This window comes from Adiantum capillus-veneris, chromosome 22 (genome assembly GCF_014529385.1).
Source record: "Adiantum capillus-veneris isolate H3 chromosome 22, ASM1452938v2, whole genome shotgun sequence".
Lineage (NCBI taxonomy): Eukaryota > Viridiplantae > Streptophyta > Polypodiopsida > Polypodiales > Pteridaceae > Adiantum > Adiantum capillus-veneris.
Genome location: NC_140952.1, coordinates 53,756,154 through 53,781,430, shown reverse-complemented (window position 1 = coordinate 53,781,430; position 25,277 = coordinate 53,756,154). Strand labels below are relative to the sequence as shown.

The following is a 25,277-nucleotide window of genomic DNA, read 5'->3' as shown; positions in this document are numbered from 1 at the left end:
GAGGCTCGTCCTACTGCAGCACCTCAATAGCAGGAGGGTCTAAACAGTTGAGTTCTTGTCAGTCTTTTGGGCAAGGTGGTGGACGCCAGACAGCCGATGCGAGTCACTCTGTTCCAGTGGCTAGTTGCACATAGAGCTACAGTAGTGAGGAGCTGGCTAGTACATAGTGGCCTTTCGGCAACATGTGCAGCTTGTGACCATCCTTTGGAGAGTCAGCGTCATTTGTTTGTGGGGCTGCCCTATGGCACAGCAGGTTTGGCTTCGGGTCTTTCGGCTGATGCCAGCTCTTTCTACAGCACGACAGTACACTTGGGGGGCAGCTGCTTGGTCCACTCTCACGGGCCCTGCAATACAGTTTGAGCTATCCTCCACCAGCAAGATGATAGTGATATAGGGGGGTCGACCTGCACTCCAGCCTGCTACAGAGCTTACCCCACAGGAGTGGTGCAAAGTGAGAGAGGGGTGTTGGGAGCTCGTCTGTGGCCTGACACTCTGGTTCATTTGGCGGCCCCGCTGCTGCCGCATCTTCGAGGCTCGCCTTGTGCCACTAATGGAGACTATTCGAGATTTTTGGTTGGAGTTGATCCATACTCTCAGGGGACAGTTCGAGAGACTTCAGAGCAGCTCCAACCGCATGCGAGAGCGTAGAGAGGAGTTCCTTCGACTCTGGCGCCCTAGGCCTTTCTTCACCATGGTCCGGGGTGAGCTCAGATGGCACTACCATCGACCTGTGTGGCTTTTCCCTCCTCCCATCTCTTGATCTAGCCCTCATTGTACATATGCTGTTTTTTCATTGGGAGAGTCTCCCCTTATGGTTGATGTAGCCCTCTCTAGTAGAGGTGGTTGTAGCCCTATGGGCAGTTTTATTAACTAATAAGAAGGATCTTTTTCTCGGGAGGGAAAAAAAAAAAAGAAGATTTTGGATGAGTTGGAAAACTTAGTGCTCCAACCAGATGAAACTTTTTCAAACTCACGACAAGAACAAAGTCGCTAGTCGTTAAGCTTCCCCAGTAATCAGGAGAATTCATGGTCAAGAAGTGGGTGGAGAAAGCTCTCCCCAAGGCATCTCAATAGAAGCTACAGGAGACTCTCCAACCTGAAGCAACCAGGATAAGGAGGCTATTCGAAGACCCCCCTCAGGTAGAGACCGCCTCACTTCTCATAGAAGCCTCTGACCCTTTGATTTCTGTACACAGGGAACTCGAAGCACTAAATTACAACGAGCTCTTCAAGAGGAGAGGTCCTTCTCTCTTCGACAAGAGAAGTCCCCACATCAAGAAGCTTTGGACCAAATCGAGAGACAGTTAGAAGAGCTCCAGGCTCAGCAGAAGTCTAAGCTTGTGGTCTGATGTAGCTCATGTCACTCTCCAGGGCATCCTCCACAAGAATGCCCCCTTCCACTTCTGTGAAAAGTCTGAACATGAAGACAAAGATTGCTACTACCTAAAGGGATTGTGGCAACTACAACAGAGTCTCGTCCCTACTCTTCAACAAGGGTTGGCACCTGCCTCCAACAAGGTTTCCCCCTATGCCTCCTTTGCTGACTACCCCTCCTATGCAAGCTACTTTTCCATCTTAGAGTTTTTATCATGCTAACGCTCCATTAGCCCCTCAAATCTTCTCGACCATCCAATCATTTTGTGTTACAGATATGGGGAATATGGACACTCCAAAGCAAATGTCCTCTTCCCAAAGGGTATCCTCCTTGCTGACACTGCCTTGATTGTCCAAAGCAGTGCGCTTCCACATCTTGGAGCTGGAGTCAAAGCCAATCAAAATTCACATTTCCAAAGGCTAATCTGATTACAATTAGCATCATCCCTCAGCCTCTAGCTTCTGCCCATGTGGTTGCCCCTCAAGACAAGTTGCAGCGGATAGAGGAGCCCGCTGGTGTTCTCACTCAAGCACAGAGGACAGCCCTTGGCCAACAAGTCCAACTCTTCCATCACCTTTCTCACCAGTAACTACACCTCTTCCAGCAGCTGACAAGCCATCCACTAGTGCCAAGGGTGGCCCAATTTCTCTACTCTCCAATATTGATGAGGCCTTCTTGGAAGCATTAGCTGACCTCCAATAGGTCAAGGCACCAAAAAAGGCATTGATCCAAAGAAAAAAACCTACAACAGAGGATATCGTAAAGAACGCCTTTCAGCAAGTGTCGCTCTACGATATGCTTCAGCTAGATGCGGGTTTTCAAAGTGACACCCTTGCAGTTATTCAATCTCTCTACCCAAGAGCAAGGCCTAGTGGCAGGCACCTTCCTGTGCATGCATCAGAGTCTTACATTATCTCCTATCCTACTACTCTCCTCACTGATTGCAGAAGCCCTCATCTCACCGTGTCTATTCTCAAGCAGCAATTCTCTGGGGTGATGGTTGATGGTGGATCTGGCATCCGCTTGATGGCTGAGTTCACTATGGTCGCATTAGGTCTCCAGCCTACTTGACCCACCCCATTTACGGTTACCTTGGTTGAGTCTACCCCTTGGGCATAGTGGACAAGGTGCCTCTGTAGGTACAAGACTTCACCTTCCCCTTGGATTTTGTTGTGATTCACCTTCCTAAGATCAAGGGCGGCTTCCCCTTACTCATAGGTAGACCATGATTACGGCACACTAAAGCGCTACATGATTGGAGAAATAACACGATGTGAATTCATACTCCTAGATCCCCAATGAAACCCATTCGCCTTGAAGGGTGGATGGATCCAGTGGAGCATCATATTTCTTTGTCCATAGAGTCCAACCCAGAACTCGAACAACTTACTCCGCTTGGCGGGCCAAAATAAGACTTGCTTGAGTGGTTGGAATCTACCAAGTCTATCCCTTGTTATGTGGTCTCTATTCAATCTTTGCCTGAGGATACCCCATCTTCCAATGTCCTTACAACAACCGCCCCAGTGTGCAGCTTAGCCTAGGCGTGAGTGTCGAGGTCATCAACGTTGATGACTCAGATACTCCTACAGTGGAAGCCCTTGGGCTTGACGAGCCTATAAAGGATCATAGAAGAGGAAAGAAGTCTTGAGGTCATTGAGGCTGATGACTCAGATGCTCCTACAGTGGAAGCCCTTGGGCTTGGTGAGCCTATAAAGGATCACAGAAGAGGAAAGCAGTCTCCTCTACAGGAACTCGCCCAAACCCCAACCTATTTTGTGTCTGACTCTCCGACCAAGCAAAGGTCACCTCTGTGTCTAATGAACTACCCTTTGACAAGGATGGCTACAAAATTTCAATACTGATCAAACACCAGCTCATGTTGTCTCTATGCTCCAAGAAGCGGCAACCTCTCCACCTATAGAGAAATCTTCAAAAATGCCCTCTCTAGACCAGGTAAAAGAAGACAACTTGGGTGACTCTGACAACCCAAGCCTGTTCTTTCGATTACATGGATGTGGGATCACACGGTGCTGCTGGACCATGTTCCTACATCACCCTTGCAGATGCTGAGCACAGTCATATTTGTTGTGGACTATGCCCTAGAAGCTAAGCCTAGCCTCTTCCAAATTGGCAGAAGAGTCGAGAACTGATGATTTTGAAAAAGATAGGTTTATATAACTTCTAGTAAGACCAGTGATTGCACGGCTCAGAAATCCACTTGTCTGGAATCTGCATAGGGGGTTTCTTGCAAGGGCCACAGAGGGCATGTTTCTTTCAAATCCTCGAACAAGTCAGCTTAAGCTTCATCCACCAGATGCTGTTTGTGAATTTTTAAATGAACACTACACCGGTTTTGGAGTACCTTGTGAGCTAACAAAAGAGCTACAAGATGCTTGGGCTAACATTAAAGTGATAACAACATCGCCCCTACCCACTCACCCCGGCCCACCCTATATACCCCCCCCCCCCCCCCCCCCCCCCCCCCCCATACCCCACCCCCCAACACACCCCACTTGCCCCTACCCACCTAGCCCTACCCAAACCCCTCGCCCCTATCTAGGCCCTACTCACTCGCCCCTATCTAGCCACCCCCCCTCGCCCCTATCAACCTCTCCTCGCCCCTACCTAGCAATGACTGGTCGAATTCCTACAGGGAAACTAAAGATGCATGAAGCTTGTCTCCTCATCTCTTGCAACCTTGGTTGCTGTTAAGGCCTCCTCAAGGTCCGGCTTTGTTTTGACCCATTCCCCATTCAGAACCTCCACTTTAGCACTTTCCACTCCTCTCTCTTTCAGCTCATTCAATCCAGCTTCATTTTTCTCACTCAAAGATGCCAATACAACACTCATTGATGTGGCCTTTGTGCTGCCGCATGTTTCTCTTTCTATAAGCTCTGATGGTTCCACTTTAGTATTCTCAAAAATCCAACATCATGATAGTCGATGTCCTATCAAAGATATCTACTTTTCTCTCCCACTCCATGCTCAATAAAATGTACGAAGTGTACATATCACCAGTGTTCTTAGTGTTTTTGCACAATCAATACGTAGCTTATCCCCACTCTTCGAGACGGTGAGTAGTCTTGTAGGCAGTGTACATATCACCAGTGTTCTTAGTGTTCTTGCACAATCAATACGTAGCTTACCCCCACTCTTCGAGACGGTGAGTAGTCTTGTGGCGGGCAACCTATAACAGGGCTACATTGTAACTTGCACTAGATATGCAGTTACTGAGGCATGCCATGAAGTCGAAATATATGCAAGACAAACAATTTAGCCATATAATCTGGCTTAACCGTCTTCTTGACTCGAATAAAGTGAACTTGCTTGCTAAATCTGTCGATGACTGTCCAGATGCCATCGTGCCCACTCTAAGTCTTGGGAAGATAAAAAATAAAATCCATTGCTATACTTTCCCAAGGTCGGCTAGGTATAGGTAAAGGTTGCAAAAGTCCTGGTGCCTTATGCCTGTCGAACTTGACCTTTTGGCATATAAAACAACTCCGAACAAACTCATCCACATCCTTTTTGGGCCTCCGCCAATAGTAAAACCGTTCCACACCTTTCAAGGTGGTCTCTATGCCGTTGTGGCCCGAAAAAGGTGGACAATGGCACTCTGTCAAAACCTTATTCCTCAGTGCTTGTGTAACACACAACAAATTCTTCCGCATCAAATAGCCTTCCTTGAGTGAATAGCCCATAACTACTTCCCCACTGTGCAACCGGTCAAAGATGTCTACAAAATCCCGATATGTGGCATACTGAGCTACCATAACATGCACAATCTGAAAGTGAAATTGTGACAAAATGTTTGGCCACCGCATCTCCTTGTCCGAAAGTTGTTTCTGAGACAAGAAATATCGTAAACTCTAATGATCACTGAATACTGTAAAATCGGCTCCGAGTAGAAAGTGTCGCCACTGAGTAAGAGCATGGATAACTGCCAACAGCTCCTCGTAGATTTGTGCAACCAGTCCTAGTCTAGAAAACATTCTGCTCTCATAGGCTACAACATGGCCTTCCTGCGTCAAGACTGCTCCTAGACTGCAACCACAGGCATCACAATATACCTCTGCAAGTCTGGCAAAACCAATATTGGGCCAGTCGTCAACTTCTTCTTGAGAGTCTTGACGGCTGCAATCTCAAATGATCCCCAAGTGAAAGGAACCCCTTTCTGTGTCAAAGTATGTAGAGGAGAAGCAATCTCCACAAACTTTCGAATGAGCCGCTAATAGTAAGAACACAAACCCAAAAATTTGTGAGCATCATGAACATTCTTCAAATCTGGCCAATCTCTGATGGTGTCAACCTTAGCCGGATCCATTTCGACACCCTCCGCAGAGACGATGTGTCCCAACAAGTGAATCTTTGGTAAGAAAAACTCGCTCTTCTTTCCATTCCCCACTAACCGATGTTGCCTTAGAGCCTGAAATACCTGTACCAGGTGCTGTCAATGCTCCTCATTCTTGGAGAATACGATGATATCGTCAAAAAAAGTGCCCACAAATGACCTATACTCTCTAAAATCTTGTTCATCATCTTGTTAAAGGTTGCATGAGCATTTGTGAGACCAAAAGACATCACCAACAAATACTCGTACAAACCAAAGGACGTCCTGAATGCGATCTTGTATACATCTCCAAGAGCAATCCTGATATGATGATAGCCACTTTTCAAGTCGATTCTATTAAAACAAGTAGAACCCCGTAACCTGTCCCATATATCATTGATCCTGAGTATCGGGAATCTGTTATCGATAGTGATTTTATTGAGAGCCCTGTAGTCAATGCATATTCTCCGAGATCCATCTTTCTTTAAAACTAAAAGCATGGGCAAACAAAATGGTGAGGTACTGGGTTGAATCAATCCTTTTTCCAACAATTCTTTCACTTGGTTCATAATCTCTTCATTTTGGGCTCTGCTTACTCTGTAAGGTGACCGGTTCAGTGGCATACTTACTGGAATCAAATCAATCGTGTGATCTTCAAGGCGTTGAGGAGGTAACTCTCCTGATAAGCCTATCAAGAAACGGTCAGCCTGAGCTGGCAAAAATTCATGTCGTTTTTTCTCAAGGTCGAACAAATTTGACATTTTCTTGTCATCTATCTCATTTAAGAAGATCGAGTAAACAAACACACTGGATTTCATTAATCTGGAGATGGCCGAAGCCAATACAAGTGGGGCTAACTCGCCCTTCACTTTTACATCAAGTACTATCTCTCTACCCTTTTCATTCTTCAAGGTTGCTTTCCTTGCCCTGTAGTCGACCACCACATTGTTCTTGTGGAACCAAGGGATTCCCAAAAGGACATCACATCCCTCCAAAGGCATGATATAGAAGTCCTCATGCCCCAAATACCCCTGACAATGAAACCGATGTCACAAGACGGGGACCACGTGCCAATAGAACTGAACAGACTTTTAGCACTTCAATAACAACTAAGCTAAAAGAGAGACACAACACGCGGCACGAAGTGGCGGAATTTCACCCAAGAGAGTATTGGCCCCAAACCTTGGCGCCCCTTTCGGTATTTTTTTATATTGAGTATCCTTGAAGCCAAAAAAAGTGTCAAACTTTATTGCTTGCCTGCCCTCCTTAAAATCTTTGGGTTTTTTCTTCCTATTCTCGAGAAAATCATACCAGTTGGCTCGGTAAAATTGCTTTCTCTTTGCGAACATTGGCTCATCAGACTCTGACATGTCCGAGGAAGAGGAATCCTCGTCTGAACCGTCAAAACACTTCCGAGATCTTCTATAGGATCGAATCTTCTTTGCCTTCTTCTTGCCTCTGCTATGTCTCTTGATCTTTCTCCTCTTCTTGCCCTTTCTTCCCTCGTCATTGGACTGGAAGGTAGAAGAACTGTCAGAGCTATCAGAAGAAGATGAGGACAAACTGGAATCATCCTCACATCTAACTTGTTTCTTTGCCTTCTTGGCGTTTTCAAAAGTAGATTTCCAACCCAAGTAGCCTCGATAGTTTGCTTCTCGACTCTGCTTTGCGGGCCAATTCTTGGTCTTCATGAGTCTCGGCCTCGTCGTTCTACTGCTGCTTCAAACTCATCCTCTGAATACACCTTCTTGGCAGGAGACCTAGGTGTAGTTGGCTTCTTTAATGCCGACTTCAGAGGTGATTTGATAATTGAACGCCATTTGGAATGTATCTCGTCAAGCAGGTACTTGGCCAAAAATTTTGCATATTGTGAATCCTTGGAGTATCGAATCATCTGCTGGGCACAAGCGTCAACCTGTTTGGACAATCTTTGCTATCATGATCCAGGCTCTAGGCAATGTCAGCAACGAGGAGACTCTGGATGGACAAGGGAGTGTGGTGGTTGTAGGGTGTGCTCCAACACAAAGAAAGTAGCTGACATGTAGAAGCTTTGAGGGGCCAAAGGAATGTTAACATGATAAAACTAGTGATGGAAAAGTACATTACATCCCTTGCATAGTTGAGAAAGTCAACAAAGTGGGCATGTAACTTGGTTGGCCATAGGGGGAGACCATGTTGGAGGCAGGAGCTAACCCTTGTTGAAGAGTAGGAGCGAGGCTCTGTTGTAAATGATGCAATCCCTTTAGGTAGTAAACGATCTCTATCTTCATGTTCGTGTTTTCACAAAAGTGGCTATAAGGTCTAAGAGGGTATTCTTGTAGAAGATTCTATCACGAGGCTGTGGCAACCACTAACCTTAGTTGTTGGTTTCTTTCCCTTGATTTTTATTTAATTTTGGGGACCCTCTTTTTGAAGTCACAAATGGCTGGACATTGTGTGGCCAATGTGAAACGGACGACAGCCGAGAGTTTCACCCGCAATCCGGAAGGGCAGGTCGCCACGAGATGGTCGGGCCAGTCGACACTAGAATCCGAGCAGTAAAAGGGTTTCATTTAGACCCTGCGCTACACTTTATAAGTTGGTGGGTACTAGGAACTTAAACCAAAAGAGGCTAAGTGGACACATAGCGGCACCAGATGAATTGGCCAGTCTTGCATCAAGAGGGGGCACCCAAATTGAGAGAAGGGCTGATTTGACTTCATAAGTGAAATACTGCGTGTGTGAGTAGTGGGTGCAGGTGATCACAGCTCTAATAGAAAGCTTGCCTTCTCCCTTGTCTTATGTAGCGCGATGATTCCTCTCTCACGCACCTCTCTCCCCCTTTCAATACAGACTCGTAATGCCCCGCTCGAGGGATTTCCATTTGTATGTACAGTTGTGTGGGTTCATGCGCGTATGCCAAGGCAACAACCTCTTGTCCAGGTATTGGATTAGCTAATTGCTAATCCCCCGCAGGTACAAGTGAATTAGAAGAGATTTCACGCGAGAAATCTCGTCCGAGTCAAAGGGCAAGTAACCCTACGGGTGCGGGAGACCAGAGTACGAGGGCTTGCTACGGATGGGACCGGCACGCGAAACGTAGCCCAAAACAATGAAATACAGCTTGTTGTGTACTTTTGCAGGTTTAGGGTTTTGACCCTAATTGTTCCCTAATACCCTTGGAGCTTCGGGGAAGCGTTGGGATCACTGTACAAGTAATCTGGTGCATTTTCAAGGCAGAAAACAAAGGATTCAGCTGCTGCAAATTCTCACCAAGTTTGGGAAAAGTGTTCGTATGCGCCAGAAAAATCACCATGGCATGGGGATTTTGTCTATGAAGCCTCCTACTGCGGTTATGCTACCGAAATCGGGCTAGAGTAGGCCATTTTCAGCCCGGTAAAAGTGGGACAGCTCATAGGAACTTTTCTCCCAAGTTTTTATAAGAATAAAGAAATACCGAAAGGGCCGCCAATCTTTGGGGCCTACAAGGTGTCACTGTCTGCTTGGTAGCACTCTAGCTGCCAAGCTGTGCTTTGTTTGAAGTGTTAATTCCAGTCACAGGTTTATTCGTGAAGTTTTCCTTTGTATCGTAAAGTCAAGTAAAGATTCGGGTGAAAGCTAAAGTCTACCGCCTACGGGCCAGTTTCATGGTTCCGTCGCCAGGGCAGAATCACTTTTTCCTTAAAGAGTGAGCCTTGGTTGATTTGCGGCAAAGACACATAGCACAGGAACTTGGAATTACACTATAATGACAGGACAAACGACGCCAGGGAAGAGGGTTCCTCTTCACAGGACAGACAGGCTATTCGTCCAATGTTAAGGTTGGCGAGAGTTCACGGCCACCCCTGTCTGTACCTTTTTTTATTTGAATGCTCCACAAGGTCAAAAGTATATGATTGGGCAACTAGACGAGGATGCGTTCAGGACACAGTTGGTTGCTGTTGTAAATGTGTTCTCTTGGTTGGTGCAGAATCCTAGGTTTATGGAATATTTGCAAGCGCCGTCAATGCCACAGTAGACAAGGCAACCGTCTCATGAAGTAGAGCCTGTTGAGGCTCAAGCCCAGGTCCCTTGTGCGTCCCAGCAAGGCAAGGAGCACTCACATGTTGCGGAGTCACGTGGGGCTGCAAGACAAGTTCCTTATGTTCACGAACAAGTGGTTGGGACGCCTATTCCACGGGCTTTACCATTTCAGCCAGCCACCTTTCAGAGTCCGCATGTTGCATTAAATGGACAGGGAACCACTTTCCAAGCTATGCAGCAAGTTTTTCCACCACCCACGGTACATCCTAGGTATTTTGGGGGTGGATCAGTGTTTCAGAGCATGGCTGGTTGTGCGCCTGGAAACCAGCAATATATGCCAGGAACAGTGTTTGGGGGTATGCAAGGCATGATGCCAAACCCCATGTATGAAAACATTGGCATGCAGCAAGGGTTTCAGTGCAACCACGGCCAATTTGGGGTGCCACAGGGCAATTTTGGCATGGCTGGTTTCCGACCAGCAGGCACATCTGGCACTGCCTTAGTGTCATCCAATCTGTAAAGTGGTTCTCGGCAAACTGACCGTACCATTTATCTGTTGAGCTATCCAAGGTTGACAAAAAGAGCACTACGTATGCATCTTCGCTGTTGAGGCCACGACCTCTGCAGAGAGATACAAACCTCCTCACATGGTCGCCTGCATCCTCTGTGGAGATTCCCTTGAAGGTCGACAACTTTATGTTGCCCTTGGCCAGAATGCTTGTCAGCTCCTTTATTGCGGCCTGCTCACGAGCCGGTTGTAACACAGGTGGTGGAAAGTATGCTGGAGGAGGTGATGAGAGTGGTGAAGAGCTGGTTGAAGCAAATGCATGAGTAGGGGGCTTGGTCAGTCTTCATGCTGCCTTGTGTGTGTCATGCAGCAACAGACCCATCCAACCTATGGGCAAGAAGACCCTTGAACTTGCTGGACAGACTAAACCCACTAGACCAGACTAGACTAGACCAAGCTCAACAAGGGCGAGAGTGGACTAGATCGGACTAGGCCAGGCTGGATGAAGGGGAGAGTGGACTAGACTGGACTAGACCAATAGACACGGCCAACGCAAGAGACTAGATCAGCTAGCTCCTTGAATGTGTAGCTTAGCAGCAGAGACTTCAAATGAGGTCCCGTGCCAAAAATGGGAGCATTTGTAGCAATAAATCTATGTCGTGCTCTCTACTGTGCAGTTCAGCATGCAAGAAATCTCACTCAACACAGATCAAACATTGTAGAACAATATGAAATGAAGCAAGACTGCACTCAGAATGACACAACAGTAGACTCCAAACCCAAATGGAAGCTTGACTATACTCAAAGAACAGATACAGACTCTCGCTGGCAGCACACTCAGCTCCAAGCCAAGGTACAGTGGGGGTGTCAAGGCTCCAATTGTGCAGGGAGGTTGCAGATGTGCAAGTGCTAGACTGAGAACACAAGACTCTGGACTCCCATGACTCATAGATCTCCCACTACCAATCAACTGAGTATATATACAAAACATAAAGGGAAACTAGCGGCTAACCCAAATATCTTTGACAACACAGCTACGCCTATCTTCGGACTATGGTGGTGGTGAACTGGCCACAATGTCCTCTCAACTACCATTCCCTCTGTTTGCCACGTGTCCTGGACTACTAGTCTCACTGCCCAGGTGAGAGTCCACCGAGTTTAAGCCCAAGGCCAACTGTAACTGCCGTCCATGTCTTGTGACACTGTAGCCTGCTACACCTACGATTGCAAAACCATGAGCACGTTCAAGAATTTACTTTAATAAAATGACTGCCAGTGTAAAAGGGACCACCCACTCCCTTGTCATCAGATCAACAGGTTTGAGGAGCATGGACTGTTGCTTGGTGCTGCTATTTAGCACGCCCGAGATATTTGGCTGGCATCTATGTATTGCACAAAGCCTATACACGTAAAATCTATTATTGCAACAGTGTAAATTCATCAAACTTGGAAATTCTTATTGTTTGTATGAGTTTGAGAGATGAATGACTCCAAAATTGCATCTCTATACAGCTAGTCTATTTGAGGCATCTGGAGGAGTTCGATATGGATTATCAGACCAAGATGTGATCTTAGTTTCCTTGTGTCTACCATGTGTGATACTACTCCATTAAGTCACATAGACATCTCCAGCACGAATCTTACCGAACCAAGGTCTAGAGCAAGGGACGAATCGATGTCGTCAGTTTTGGTCGATCTCTTTTTGTTGAGAATGACATTTTAAATATAATCATACTCTTCCTTCAACCGAGGTGTATGTCACCAAATGCTGGCATAGCAGGCTGATTAAGGACGATTTCTCTTATAGCATTACACTACCTGAGGTGTAGTGGCACACAGAGGACAATGCTTAAGGATGGTTTCTCTTATAGAGCTACACTAGCTAAGGTGGAGTGGCACCCCTGAAACAACATTCCCGAAAACTCAAAAAGCGAGGCAATGGACCCTATGTGATTCATGACATATCATCTAGTGGTGCCATTAAACTTGCGACATTAAAGGAGGGGGAAATGCCTAACTGGATTAGTGGTTGCAGACTAAAGAAGTACAACCTACCACTAACCTCAGAAATGCTTGCCAAAATACACGCTGCGAAGGAGCGCAAGAACAAAGAAAATGAGACAAAAGCTCAAGTGCAGGAGGAGGCCAGAATCAGGATTTTTAAACGAAACAAAACTTACAACAACAAAGACTTCCTCAACCAGCAGATACGGATCAAATTCCTCTTTCGATAATTCACACTGATGAGCAATGAAAAATAGGAATCAATGTTCGCATCAATGTCAGACTTCCACATGGCAGATATCAACGAGCATTGATTGACACAGGAGCAAGATTCAATGTGGTCAACTTCTCCACTTACAAGATGCTTACAGATGAACCCCTCGTGCAATCCACACGTGATTTACAAGCCGCAAATGGAGCAACAATGCCAACATTGGGGATAGTAAACTTACCAATCAATATTGATGGAAATAGTTGTCCTCATCAATTTTTCGTAATGAAAGACGGAGATATCAGAGAATCGAGCATGTGTAAGTGAGACAACCATTGGATGGGGATGAACATTTCATCTGCAGAGTTTTAGAAAAATCATGCATTTCACAATAGGAAACACTATTGGACTGTTTTAGATCGCTTCCTCTAGACATGTGTTTGCTCTGGAGAATTTCCAGAAACTCTCTCAGGAATCAGAGAATGAGGCAAGAGATTGGTCATACGACAATCAAGGGTTTTATTAAAAACGTTTTAAGCCAGGGCCACAAACATTGCACATATTATAAGAGGACGTTAATAAATTTGCCTTAAAAGTCTCAAAATACTCTAGAAAGAAGCATAATGAAGAGAGACCTCAAGCCATCCCATTAGTACAAATGATAATGCATATATGTGTTCTACATGATCTAGTTCACAAGTATTTGTTACACATGCTTTAGTGTATTCTCAGATCAAGAAAGAGGATGGCTTTCTCCATGGAATGTGTTCCTCTATTCCAAGGGCTTGTAATAGGATTTCCTTGCCAATACGTATATTCCACAATCGTTTAAAGCTCATGCACAGCCTGTTTGGCAACTCTAGCTTCCTAAAACAGGAGCTATTTATGCTTATTGACCAGTCACGACACTCTGTCCATATGACCTACATAAGAGAAGAGAAAATTACATACCCAAATGCACACAAGCAGCACACCACTGTGAAGTGAAGCTGAAGCTGACTAAAAGCCATACCTGCCGAATAAATCTCTCTGATATTCCATCTTCTGTGTACATCCTGGTCCTTGTGAGGGACATTCAAGTCGCCTACCAAAATAATATGTCTGCCAGCGTGAATAAGTTCATCACCTGAAATTTACAGGAAAGTTGCTTTGACCAACTACTGGCTATCGCAGAAAATGAGCAGCTAAACCCCTGGATAAAAGCATGCATTCAATGAGAATCACTTGGCTTACATTTTCGTTTCAAAGCCTTAAGGAAGCTCATTTTAAAACCGACACGTGGGCGTCCCTGCTCCCGATCACCTGCATTTGGTGTATAGACATTGATCAATATGAAGCTTCCATGATCAGTCTCAACTATACGTCCTTCATTGCAAAATTCTTCAAGCAGTGGATCATCAAAATCCCCCAGCCAGTTTGCTTTTGCATCCAAAGGGGAAAGTTCCTCCTTCACATAGGTAACAACTCCTGCAATTCAAAGATACAAAACGACATGCAATTTAGATATAAGCTCCTCTGCAATTGAAGATTTCTTCTGAATTCAAAGGTTCTGACATTAAAGAACTAAGTTGATTTGATCTGTATTAAAGGCCACCCATTGACAAATGGACAGGGGATGCTCAGGGACCATGTATCCGTTAACAATATATTGCTCTCACATTCTACTGTTATGTTAGAACTTGTGGGGAGAGCAAAGGGTGTGGAGGTTGAAAACGGTGCATTAACTTCATGTTTTGGGAGGTGTTTTCAATTACAACTTGGGTCGGCACTAGGCTTGGTACTGCTTTGAATACTCTTGTTGAGGGTTCTTTGTAGAAGAGGTCAAGGTCATTTGAGGTGCCTTCCTCATGATGTGTTCTTGAGTTTTGGATTGAACTGCATTTGTGCATTAAATCATATTTTGGTCACAATAACTTCAAAAGAGTTTCTGAATTGGATATCTGAACATTGAAACAAAAGAGAAGAGAGGTGTGGTAACTCGCCAACAAGAGTAAATAAGAAGAGTGTGTCCTTAGATCTTTCCAGTCAGCTCATGATCAACGTGAAGAATAATTGCATTCTTCGAGGAATACAGCTAGTAAAAGGGTCAATGCCAGACTACCAACAGCTGCATCTACTTCAGCTTCGTCAATCAATCTATGTTCGCTATGATGAGCTCCAGAAGGTGTTTATGTATTGCATGCAAATGCTCGTTTAATTGACATCACTTTTGCAAGATGTGGGTGCAGTTTCGACCGCTCATTGCCAAACTCTTGCTCTATGTTTGAGCCTTCCATACAAGTACTTTCATTTCTCTTGTATGCTTTTATATTTGAAACACAAATGATATAACCTTTTAGTAAAGCATTGATAGTGCAAGGGTCTGTCCAAAGATTGGGATCAGCCATAAAGGAATTAAGATAGCATGTTTCCTAGCTTGCCACAAAGACTGTCATTGGAGCTAAATTCAGCCAGCAAAATTTTTCTCATGGCAAGGTCACCTTCCAAGCATCGTCTTACCTCCAGTACCAGAGTACCACAATGAGAAAATATTTCTGAATCTGAGCTTTTTTTGGCACTTACATTTTCCTAGCAACATGCTGCTTCTCAAAAAGCTCTAGCTAACAAAACTGTTGCTGGTTAATGATGGGTGTTACTTTACAATAATGCAAAGCCCAACTCTCTCACAAGTTCACGAATCACAACTATAAGAAACATTAGTTGAAGTCTCACCGCTGTATCCCTTTTTATCTTTGCTGAAGGCCCAGAAAGACTCATAGCCTGGCACACATGCCATCCATTTCTCTAGCTTTTCTTCTTGAACTTTCGCCTCCTGACAAAGTACATCAAGTTGATAGCTTAAATATCAAATCAGTTATACTGAAGCTCCTCAATGCATGCATGAGCAATAGACCTAGACAAATCAAAGCAGTTAGGACATAGATAGCCAAATTTGACGGACAAATCGCAAAATTATATGCTTCATGACTTCACGCTATGATAAGCTTCAGAGGTCCAAGTAAAATGTCGTGAGAAAATGAAAGGATTCACAGCTATCATCATGATCACTTGAATTTAACAAGCTCAACCATGCTCATTGTTGTTGTCCTTTGGAACCACTTTGTCACTTTACAATCCCTGCAAACTGATGACACCTCTCAAAGAGCCTGTTGTGAACAAGCCAAGAATGCCAAGTGGCAAGAGTATTTCTATGGATTTTATTGTCGGTTTGCAAATACTAGTCATGGCAACGATGCCATTTGGGTTGTGGTTGATCGACTCAGAAAACTGGCAAAGTTTATACCAAAGAAGTCGATAGTAAAAAGCCATGAGTTGGCGGTTTTATTTGTCGACCAGCTTTATAAGCTATATGGTTTGCCGTACGATATCGTTGTCAGGAGTTTTTTGGAAGAAGTGATTGCGCATATGTACATACACATGCATGGTGCATCAAATAAATAATTGCCCATTTTCCAGAGCCAAGTGGTTGCGTGGGGCCCACATGTGTACAGGTAGGACAGCGTGTACATAGTACATCGATTTTCATTGTCACCAGTACCAATGTGTTTTTTCTATAATAATGATGAGTTGGTAGCGCGTAAAACTTCTCGAGGAAGCTACCAGCGGGCCGACGCCATGAGGTAAGCAGGTGCGTCAGATGGCATCTAGTGGCATCAGGAGGTCGAATGGGGTCAATACTTGCACGTGGATAAGCGAGGACACAACGTGGGTGTTTTCTTGTCATGATTATGCAGAAAGGTCATCATGAGGACTATATTTAGGGGCCACTTCACGTGGTTGCGGGATGCATTATTGGAAAAAGTTGAGTGCCAGATGTGCGGATGGATGCAGAAGGGCGACAAAAATGCAGTGGCCAGTTTTTGGCATGTTCGGGGTCTGTTTGAGGTCAACTAAAAGGCCAAAGGTGCCCAAGGGATAAAGTGAAGTGTGGACACTGAAAAACCTGAGAAAAAGACTAGAAAAACGTGGAGAGAAGAGGAGGAACAGCCGCAACTGAGTTTTTGCTGTTTTTGGAGCCTGTTTTGGCCATAAACTGCTCATCCGAGGTCGGATTTGAGCATTGTGATATCATAGATTGGGGGTTTTGGCCGCTCCGCACGCAATGGCGCTGTCTATTTTGCCAAATTCCTCACTTTTTCTTGCTATTTTGGCTGTGTAAGTTTCTCTTGTGAGCAAAGCCTCTATTCAAATTTGTGATTGTATCTGGCATATTTCATCCATATTGTGTCAGCTATTTACCCCATTGGTGTTGGGCCAAGCTCAATTGTATCTAAACATTAGAAATCTTCCTTTTTTGAGCTGAGTTTTTTGGAGAGGTGTGTGTGTGTGTTTGTGTTGAGTGGACAAATGGATAGTCTCTCTCCTCTCACTCCATCGGTGTGTTCCCTGTCCCGGCCAGGTGGGTTATGTAAGCCGAGTGGTGCCCCATAGTGTGTGTATATCATCCCAAGAGTGTGTGTCGGGTGATTATAGAGGCGTTGTGTGTGTTTCCATCCCGCTCACATTCTTTTTGCGTCCCCACGGAGGATCTTCTTCGAGTAACTTCAGCTTCGGGATTACAGGCTGCAGGTTACAGGTTACAGGGTATAGGTGATTCACACAGGTACAGGTAGCTGGAGTAGAGTGATACAATGGCAAGTGGGAGCGCATTGTCTTGTATTGTACGTTACTTGTGGACACTGCCATTGTACGCCTTTGTGGAGCCATACTTGGTTTTATTTGGCAGTCCAAGCCATCTTTGAGACTTGGTCTGGAAGATAGTCATTTCTGAGACTTGACTATACGAGATTTGCATAAGCTTTCGTAAGAGGGTCGATAGCGTGAGGTTTTATAAGTTGGGGGATTCTCAAATGTGAGATCCTTTCGGTGATACAGGTGGCTGGAGCACCCTTTTCGTGACCTCGCCATAGGCTATGTACTAGTGATTCCTACTTGATGCTCAAGTTCTATTGTTGACAGGTTATGCATACATATATAGTCTATATTTTGGGTTATTAGTGCTCTACTTCTGGGGAAACTCTGTCAAAATTTTTCCAGGTTGTGATGGCTGGTTTTTTGGTCTTTTGAGCCATTTATGCTCTTATGCTGCTGAAATTCTGGCAAAATCAGAAGATAAGTCAGGTGTGCCTTCTTGGGAGCTGCATGGTTGGCTTTAATGGATGATCAAAACGGACCTCAATTCACTCATTTTCATTTAACACAAAGAATCCAGATAAATGTTCATGTGTGCAGGAAGATTTTTTTCCAGCAGCGCATAGTCTTTATGTTCGGGCCAAGAAGATTAAGAGAGATACTGGAATGCCCTTTGCCTGTTGTAATTCCAATGATTAACTATGAAAACTCATTTGATGTGCATGTGTTTGTCCTTATCTAAATATGAGCTCTATTGAAGTTTTTGGGGATTGAGTCAGTAAAAAGTTTTGGATTCTTGCACCTGTGTTAGGAGGGGTTCTCAACGCATTAAAACTTGAGTAGCCATGGCTTTCTCTTATCCGGAATTTCATGGAAGAAGTGATGAAGATGTGGAAGACTTTTTGAAAAAGATGGAGGTTGCCTGCATTAGCAATCAGATTCACGATCCTGCACAGATGTTACGTCTTCTCCAAATCTATTTGAAGAGTGATGCACGAGTTTGGTCCAAAGCATTTAAAGAGGAGTTGCGTGCGGCAGATCCACCTGTGAGATTAAGTTGGGACAATCTAAGGCATGGATTGGAAGTGGAGTTTGTGAAGACAGAAGATCCTGACAAAGTGTGGCAAGAAGTACAGGGTTTAGTGCAAAGGGAAGGTGAGCCAGTAGATACGTACATACGTAAGTTTTCAATGGTATGGGAGCGAATGTGCAAGGCCTTAGCACCACAAGTACCCCCACCCGACATGATGAAGAAGGACAGGTTCTTGGCTGGTCTTTGGAAGAATATAAGTTGGAGAGTGGAGCTAAAGAAGCTTAGGACATATGAAGATACACTAGATGTAGCGAGGAACAAAGAGTGGAAGCTGAGAAGAATGAGTCAGCTAGGAGTAGAGTCTTTGCCTAGGAGACCTGAGTTTCAGCCTATGAATTCTTTCCAAGGTCGCATGCCAGAGGTTCATGATGAACCAGTGGTTTCTGTTACTCCTCAGGTTATGCCAGCAGTGGTCACTACAACGGTGCAAGATGATGGGCTAACTCTAAGGCAAGACATGAGGCAAGTGGTAGATTTAATGAAGAATCTCAACCTAAACATGCTAGGTAATGTGGGAAATAATCGAGGTCGGGGGAGGTTTGCAAATCAGCCAGGAGGTGAAGAAAAACCTAGGAATGTTGTTGGACAAAGCAATGGTAGGTTCTGGAGGCAGACGCCCACGTGTTATAATTGCGGAGAGTTGGGCCACATCAGCCCGCAATGTGATAAGCCACCAAGGATGGGAGGAGACATGTATCCTTGCCAAGACAGGTGCTAGCCAGGTCAAATGATTATGGCATTGAAATTAAAGGAGAAGAAGGAACCAGTGGATTAATCCAAGAGAAAAAGGGAAAGACAAAAGTGATAAGTGTAGTCACCTTGGAGAAGGCAACAAAGCTAGAGGATACATTAGTGATGCCTATTGGGAAGAGGACCACACAGGATAAGAAAGGAAGAAATTCCCTAAGTCCTAGCAAGAAGAAGGGAAAGAGCCATGAAGACGAGGATGTCAAGGCCAAGAGGAAAAGAAGGGCTCATCGCAAGTTTCATGTTTCAGATTTTCCACTAGGGGATGGACAATTAAGCTATGACTTGAAGGTGGATCTGGCAAGCAGGAAAGCAGATGTTACTTTTAGGCAGCTTTTAGAGATGGTGCCTAAGCTAAAGCGACAGTGGAAGAGGATGGTTAACCCAATGGAGAAAGAACCAAAGAGAGGTTCAGTGAAGGTATTGGCGATGGATGAGCTACCAGACATTTGCCCAATAGTAGATGTGTGACACAAAAGAAAAAATCTAGGACAAGGTTATGTTGATGGCGGAGCCCAAATATGTGGCATAACACACTCATGCATTAAGAAGATGAGTCTTACAGTCACTCGGGTGTCAGGCTTTCGGATCAGATTGGCAAACCATCAGAAAGTAAAATGTTTGTGTGTTGTAAAGAGCTTAGAAGTGGAGGCGTATGATGCAAAGGCGGTGGTTGATTTTCATGTGATGCCAGCGGGGTCGGGAGCATATCCTATTATACTTGGCAGACCATGGTTACGTGCAGTGGGAGCTGTTCAAGATTGGCGACGTGATACGATTAGCCTCTATGGAAAGACAGGTGCCAAGAAGCTATATATGGAGAGCTATTTGTGTTGAGGACCAATTTACCTCTTTATCATGGCCTTTGTTGTTTTTGGAGCCTGTTTTGGCCATAAACTGCTCATCCGAGGTCGGATTTGAGCACTGTGATATTGTAGACTGGGGTTTTTGACCGCTCAGCACGCAATGGCGCTGTCCATTTTGCCAAATTCCTCACTTTTTCCTACTGTTTTGGCTGTGTAAGTTTCTCCTGTGAGCAAAGCCTCTGTTCAAATTTATGATTGTATCCGGCATATTTCATCCATATTGTGTGAGCTATTTGCCCCATTGGTGTTGGCCCAAGCTCAATTATATCTAAACATAGGAAATCTTCCTTTTTTGAGCTGAGTTTTTTGGGTGTGTGTGTGTGTGTGTGTGTCTCTGTGTTGAGTTGGGCAAATGGATAGCCTCTCTCCTCTCACTCCATCGGTGTGTTTTCAATCTCGGCCAGGTGGGTTGTGTAAACCGAGTGGTGCCCCATAGTGTGTGTGTATATCATCCCAAGAGTGTGTGTCGGGTGATTATAGAGGCGTTGTGTGTGTTTCCATCCCGCTCACATCGTCAATGATCGGGATACCAGGTTCACTAGGAGATTTTGGCGAGATGTGTTTGCTCACCTTCGGACGAAGCTGAGTATGTCATCCCCTGATCATACTGAGTCCGACGGACAAATTGAAAGGATGAATCAATTGTTGGAGGACCCACCTTGGCAAAGAATAGCACAAACATTCATCTATAAGCTTTGACATTGTCTGAAAATAAGAAAGAATTAAACATGGGCGAGACAACGATGTCATCATTAGCCATCCTATGGGCACACCATCTTCACCCTTAATTTTTCAATCAAACATAAAGACATGGACTACTGTACTTTTGATTTGTCTTAGGGCCAGTTTGGCTTTAAGAAGATGAGGCAACCAAGAACAAGTCAAGAAAAATCAATGGCTAGGATAGAAGGAGCCATATTCTTGGAAGAGACCATGTTGCCAAAAGCTGCAATGTCAAATCCAGGAGCAACCAAGCACAACGGAAGTGCATGGAGAGAAGCATTGGCTAAATGTCACATGCACCCATGCTCTATGTGCCACATAGACATGCTACTACACCCAGTCTCCAGAGCCAACCAATAGAAAAGGAAAGCCTAGGAGGTCGATTATCGGCACCATTGTAAGCCTATTCGCAGGTCCTGAGGTACAGACAGATTCAATAGATACTTAGTACCTCTACATTAACCCTCTTTGCATGATTGATTGTACATGACGCCCTCAGTTATCAGAGCCATAGCTGTTTTGTCGGAGCCTAGGACTAACAACTCATTCGGTTGCATCTCGTATAAGTTGGAACTGTGAAGCATCTGGTGTGCGAGCATGTGCATGCATTGACCCACTGTCTTGCAGGTACCTTTCTAGAGGATTCAGCCTTAGTGACTTGGTTTATTTATTAGGGATTTCTATTTGGATACAGCATTTATAACTTGTGGTCGACTTACCCCAAATAAGTATAAAAGGAACCCTTGGGGTCACCTAATAGGACATCAAGCAGAAGGAGAAAGTTCAAGATATTTATCATCAACCGTGCAGTAGTACTTGCATGTATCCTCCATGGAGCATTCATCACAAAGATATGCACATTCCCCTCCATTAGTGTTTTGAAATCCAGCCCTAGCATTTCCCATAGACATTGACTTACCAGCAGTTTGATCAGCCATTGGCAGCCAGATGTTGAGCCTTCATAAGCCTAGCTATCACAATTAATGGTCAGATATTTCCAGATATGTCAAATATTATGTTTAATAATTTATCCTCAAGGATCACCATGAAGAGCTATACAAAGACGTGATAGTTTTTTTGGAAATGATGCGGACCACCCCAAAGGGATATTTTAGAGGTTTTGGGATGTTTGGAAGTGCCACATGTAAATAAAGCATGCTTGTACAAAGTGAACATGAATGCATGTAAGCAGCATTCTGCAAATTTTATAGAGCATTGCACATGAGAGGTCAGGAGGCTCCTGAAGAAGTTCGTGGCGCCCGTTAAGGTTTTCACCATGTATTCCTCCGTTGCTAGTTCCTGCTCTGAGCTGGTAGTTGTTGGTAATTGAGCCATGTCAACCTCTTCTTCTTTAATGCTATGTGTGCCTGCCATGTCCTTACCCTTGGTATGGGACAGAATGTAGGGTCTTTCTGTATTGCTGCAGGTGCTCTTGTAAACAGAATGAGGTACCTTGACTTTTTCTTGAGCCAATTTTTTCTCCATTTGGGGTGGAGAGCATTTGAACCTTCTTCCTGCATATCCTTGTAAAGTCTTTCTTTGACTTGCAGTATGTGTCTGTGGACAAGCTACAGCATGATTAGGGTTTAATTCAGTCAAGTTAGTATAGAATAGAAAGTGATCTGGCACTTTTGTGAGTCTATTCATAGACCGTGCATGTCCAGACAGTTAGATTAGATGCATATCCTCTGGTTGCACACAGCATGACCATCAGATTCTAGTCAGATCCCATCAGTAGCATTTTTACAGTGCATAGGCCTATTTTCCCTATTTTTGACATTTTTCAATTATTATTTTTAAGTGACTTTTGTTGGAAAGTAGGTAGGACAATTTTGCTAAGTTAATATATAAGCAAACCAAAGTTAGCACTTTCTAGTAGATGAGGCAGCAGGAGCACCTTGCTCAACAGGAAACTTCTCAACAAGACCCAACACCCGCAGTAGCCCTAGGGTTTTCTCTCAACAGAAGACGTAGCGTTTTTGCATCTGATTAGCCTTGGCATTTTGTGCACAACAGATCAGTCCGGCACGACATAGCAGATCAGCCTAGCAGTTTGCATTTGCAGAACAACCGGCGACAGCAGCAGATTTTCAGCCCTAGCGTTTTTGCATCTACATCATACCCCAGTGTTTTGCAGATTCACCGCGACGGAACCTCAAGAAACACCAGCGTTTTCAGTTTTCAACCCTTAGCCCTCGCAGAAGAAGTCCCGAACCTCGCAGATCTCACCTTCCCGCAACTATAACAGATTTCAGTCAGCAGCGTTTTTGGACAGCAGTTCATAAGCGTCAGATTTCAGCCCTTAGGTCGGTCTCGCCATCTCCGTCGTCGTCATCGATCTAGCGTAGACTTGCATCAGTCACATGCATTCAGTTTGTACCAGGTTGTGCAATTAATAGTAGACCACTCTCGCCGACGAGAGTGGGGCCTTCGGAGGAGGGTTTTACAACGTCTCTGGTGTCATATTCTCTTCCCTCTCTATCTCTCAGTCTCATACACTTGCACGCACAGTGTCCATTCACTTTGTTTATGATCATAGCACTCTCTCATTAAGAACGGAAGGCTCTACCTTCCATAAGAACAAAAGGAACCTTGAGCACAGTTCGGAGCACTCATCTTGAGCAAAGCGCAAACATTCATTCCGCTGCACCTAAAATGAGTGCTCCGAACTGTGCTCAAGGGTTCCTTTTACTTACGGAAGGGAAAGCCTTTCGTTCCTTTAGTAAGAGAGTGCAATGGACACAAACAAAGTGATGAACATTGTGAATGGAGGTGCTGAGACTGAAAGATAGGGAGAGAAGAGAATACGACACCAGGAAGCTGTCAAACCCTCCTCCGAAGGCCCCACTCTCTATGGCGAGAGCGGTCTACTTATGATTGCACAAATCTCTACAATGCTTGGACTTGCTGACGATGTCGACGACGATGAGGACGACGATGAGACGGGCTGAAATCTGAAAATGCTAAGGCTGAAATCTGCAAATCTTTATCTGCTGAATTCTGACTCTATGTGGTGACGATGTCGATGGCGACGATGCGACGACGACGCACTGAAAACGCAGATGCTGAAATCTGCGTTTTTCGGGCTGAAACTGTAAACTTCGCGGAATCTGACCGTGCGGCGAGGATCTGCTGCGGAAAGGTGAGATCTGCGAGGTTTAGGGGTTCTACTACGGAAACCGACTGCTGAAAACTGAAAACGTTCAGTCTAGGGCTGATTCCGTCACGAAGATCTGCAAAAACGCTGAGGTTGATCTGCAAACCACAAACGCTAGGGGCTGAATTCTTGTCCTTGTTGCAAAAATGCTAGGGATCTGCTGTTGCTGTTGCCGGGCTGCTCTACAATCCAAAAACGCTAGGGCTGATCTGGGTACTGTTGTCGCCAGGAAACTGCAAGTGCAAAACGCTCGCTGATTTGTCTTCTACTGAAAATGCTAGGCCTTACCTGTTGCAAAACGCTAGGGTTCCTCTGTTGGGGGTCCTGCTGAGAAGGTGCCTGTTGAGCAAGTGCTCTTGCTGCCTCTTCTACTAGAAAGTGCTAGCGCTAGGTTTCTTTATATACTTGCTTGCTAAAATTACCCTACCCAGTTTCCAACAAGTCACTTAAAAATAATAAGTGAAAAATGTCAAAAATAGGGAAATAGGTCTAATGGACTGGAAAATGCTCATGATGGATTCTGATGGTAATGTTGATGATCATGCTGTGTGCAACCAGAGGATATGCATCTACTCTAAGTGTCTGGGTATGCACGATCTGCCAACAGACTCACAAAAGTGTCAGATCACTTATGTCACGTGACACATCCAACCCTATGTGTCCGTGGGCAAGCTACAGCATGATCAGGGTTCAGTTCAGTTAAGTCAGTCTAGAATAGGAAGTGATCTGGCACTTTTGTGAGTCTGTTCACAGACCGTGCATGTCCAAACACTTAGTGTAGATGCATATCCTCTGGTTGCACACCACATGATCATAAGCATTCCCATCAGAATCCTTCAAGGGAATTTTCCAATGCATTTAGCCTATTTTCCCTATTTTTGACATTTTTCACTTATTAATTTAAGTGATTTTTGTTGGAAAGTAGGTAGGGCAAATTGAGTAAGCTTGTATATAAACAAACCTAGGTTAGCACTAATTGGTAGAAGAGGCAGCAGGAGCACCTTGCTCAACAGGCAACTTCTCAGCAAGACCAACCCCCGCGACTACTCTGGCGTTTTCTCCACAGAAGACCTAGCGTTTTTGCATCAGATCAGCCCCAACGTCACCACGACACAGCAGATCAGCCTAGCGTTTTGCATTTGCAGAACCACCGGCGACAGCACAAGACAATTTCAGCCCTAGCGTTTTTGGTTTGCATCACAACCTCAGCGTTTTTGCAGATCATCGCGACGGAACATCAAGTACCACCAGCGTTTTCAGTTTTCAGCCTTTAGACACCGTAGAAGAACCCCCGAACCTCGCAGATCTCACATTCCCGCAGCAGTTCCTCGCCACACGGTCAGTTTTCGCAAGGTTTACAGATTCAGCCCGGAAAACGCAGATTTCAGCATCTGCGTTTTCAGCCGTCGTCGTAGTACCGTCGTCATCGACATCGTCACCGACATGGAGTCAGAATTTAGAAGATAAAGATTTGCAGATTTCAGCCATTAGCATTTTCAGATTTCAACCCGTCTCGTTGTCGTCCTCATCGTCGTCGACATCGTCGGCAGGTCCAAGCATTATAGAGATTTGTGCAATCAATAGTAGACCGCTCTCGCCATAGAGAATGGGGCCTTTGGAGGAGGGTTT

At 44.9% G+C, this 25,277-nt stretch overlaps 1 protein-coding gene across 2 annotated transcripts in view; it reads right to left on the bottom strand.

Annotated features, from left to right (window-relative positions):
- LOC147429368 (uncharacterized) overlaps positions 1 to 25,277 on the bottom strand; it is a 60,015-nt gene that overhangs the window by 8,966 nt on the left and 25,772 nt on the right. For both annotated transcript variants that reach the window (XM_086495557.1, XM_086495558.1), the window contains exons 2-4: positions 15,143 to 15,242; positions 13,664 to 13,897; positions 13,443 to 13,556 (exon numbers count right to left, since the gene is read on the bottom strand). In XM_086495557.1, coding sequence (XP_086351683.1) covers positions 13,443 to 13,556; positions 13,664 to 13,897; positions 15,143 to 15,242 — 448 coding nt within the window. The remainder of the gene's footprint in view (positions 1 to 13,442; positions 13,557 to 13,663; positions 13,898 to 15,142; positions 15,243 to 25,277) is intronic.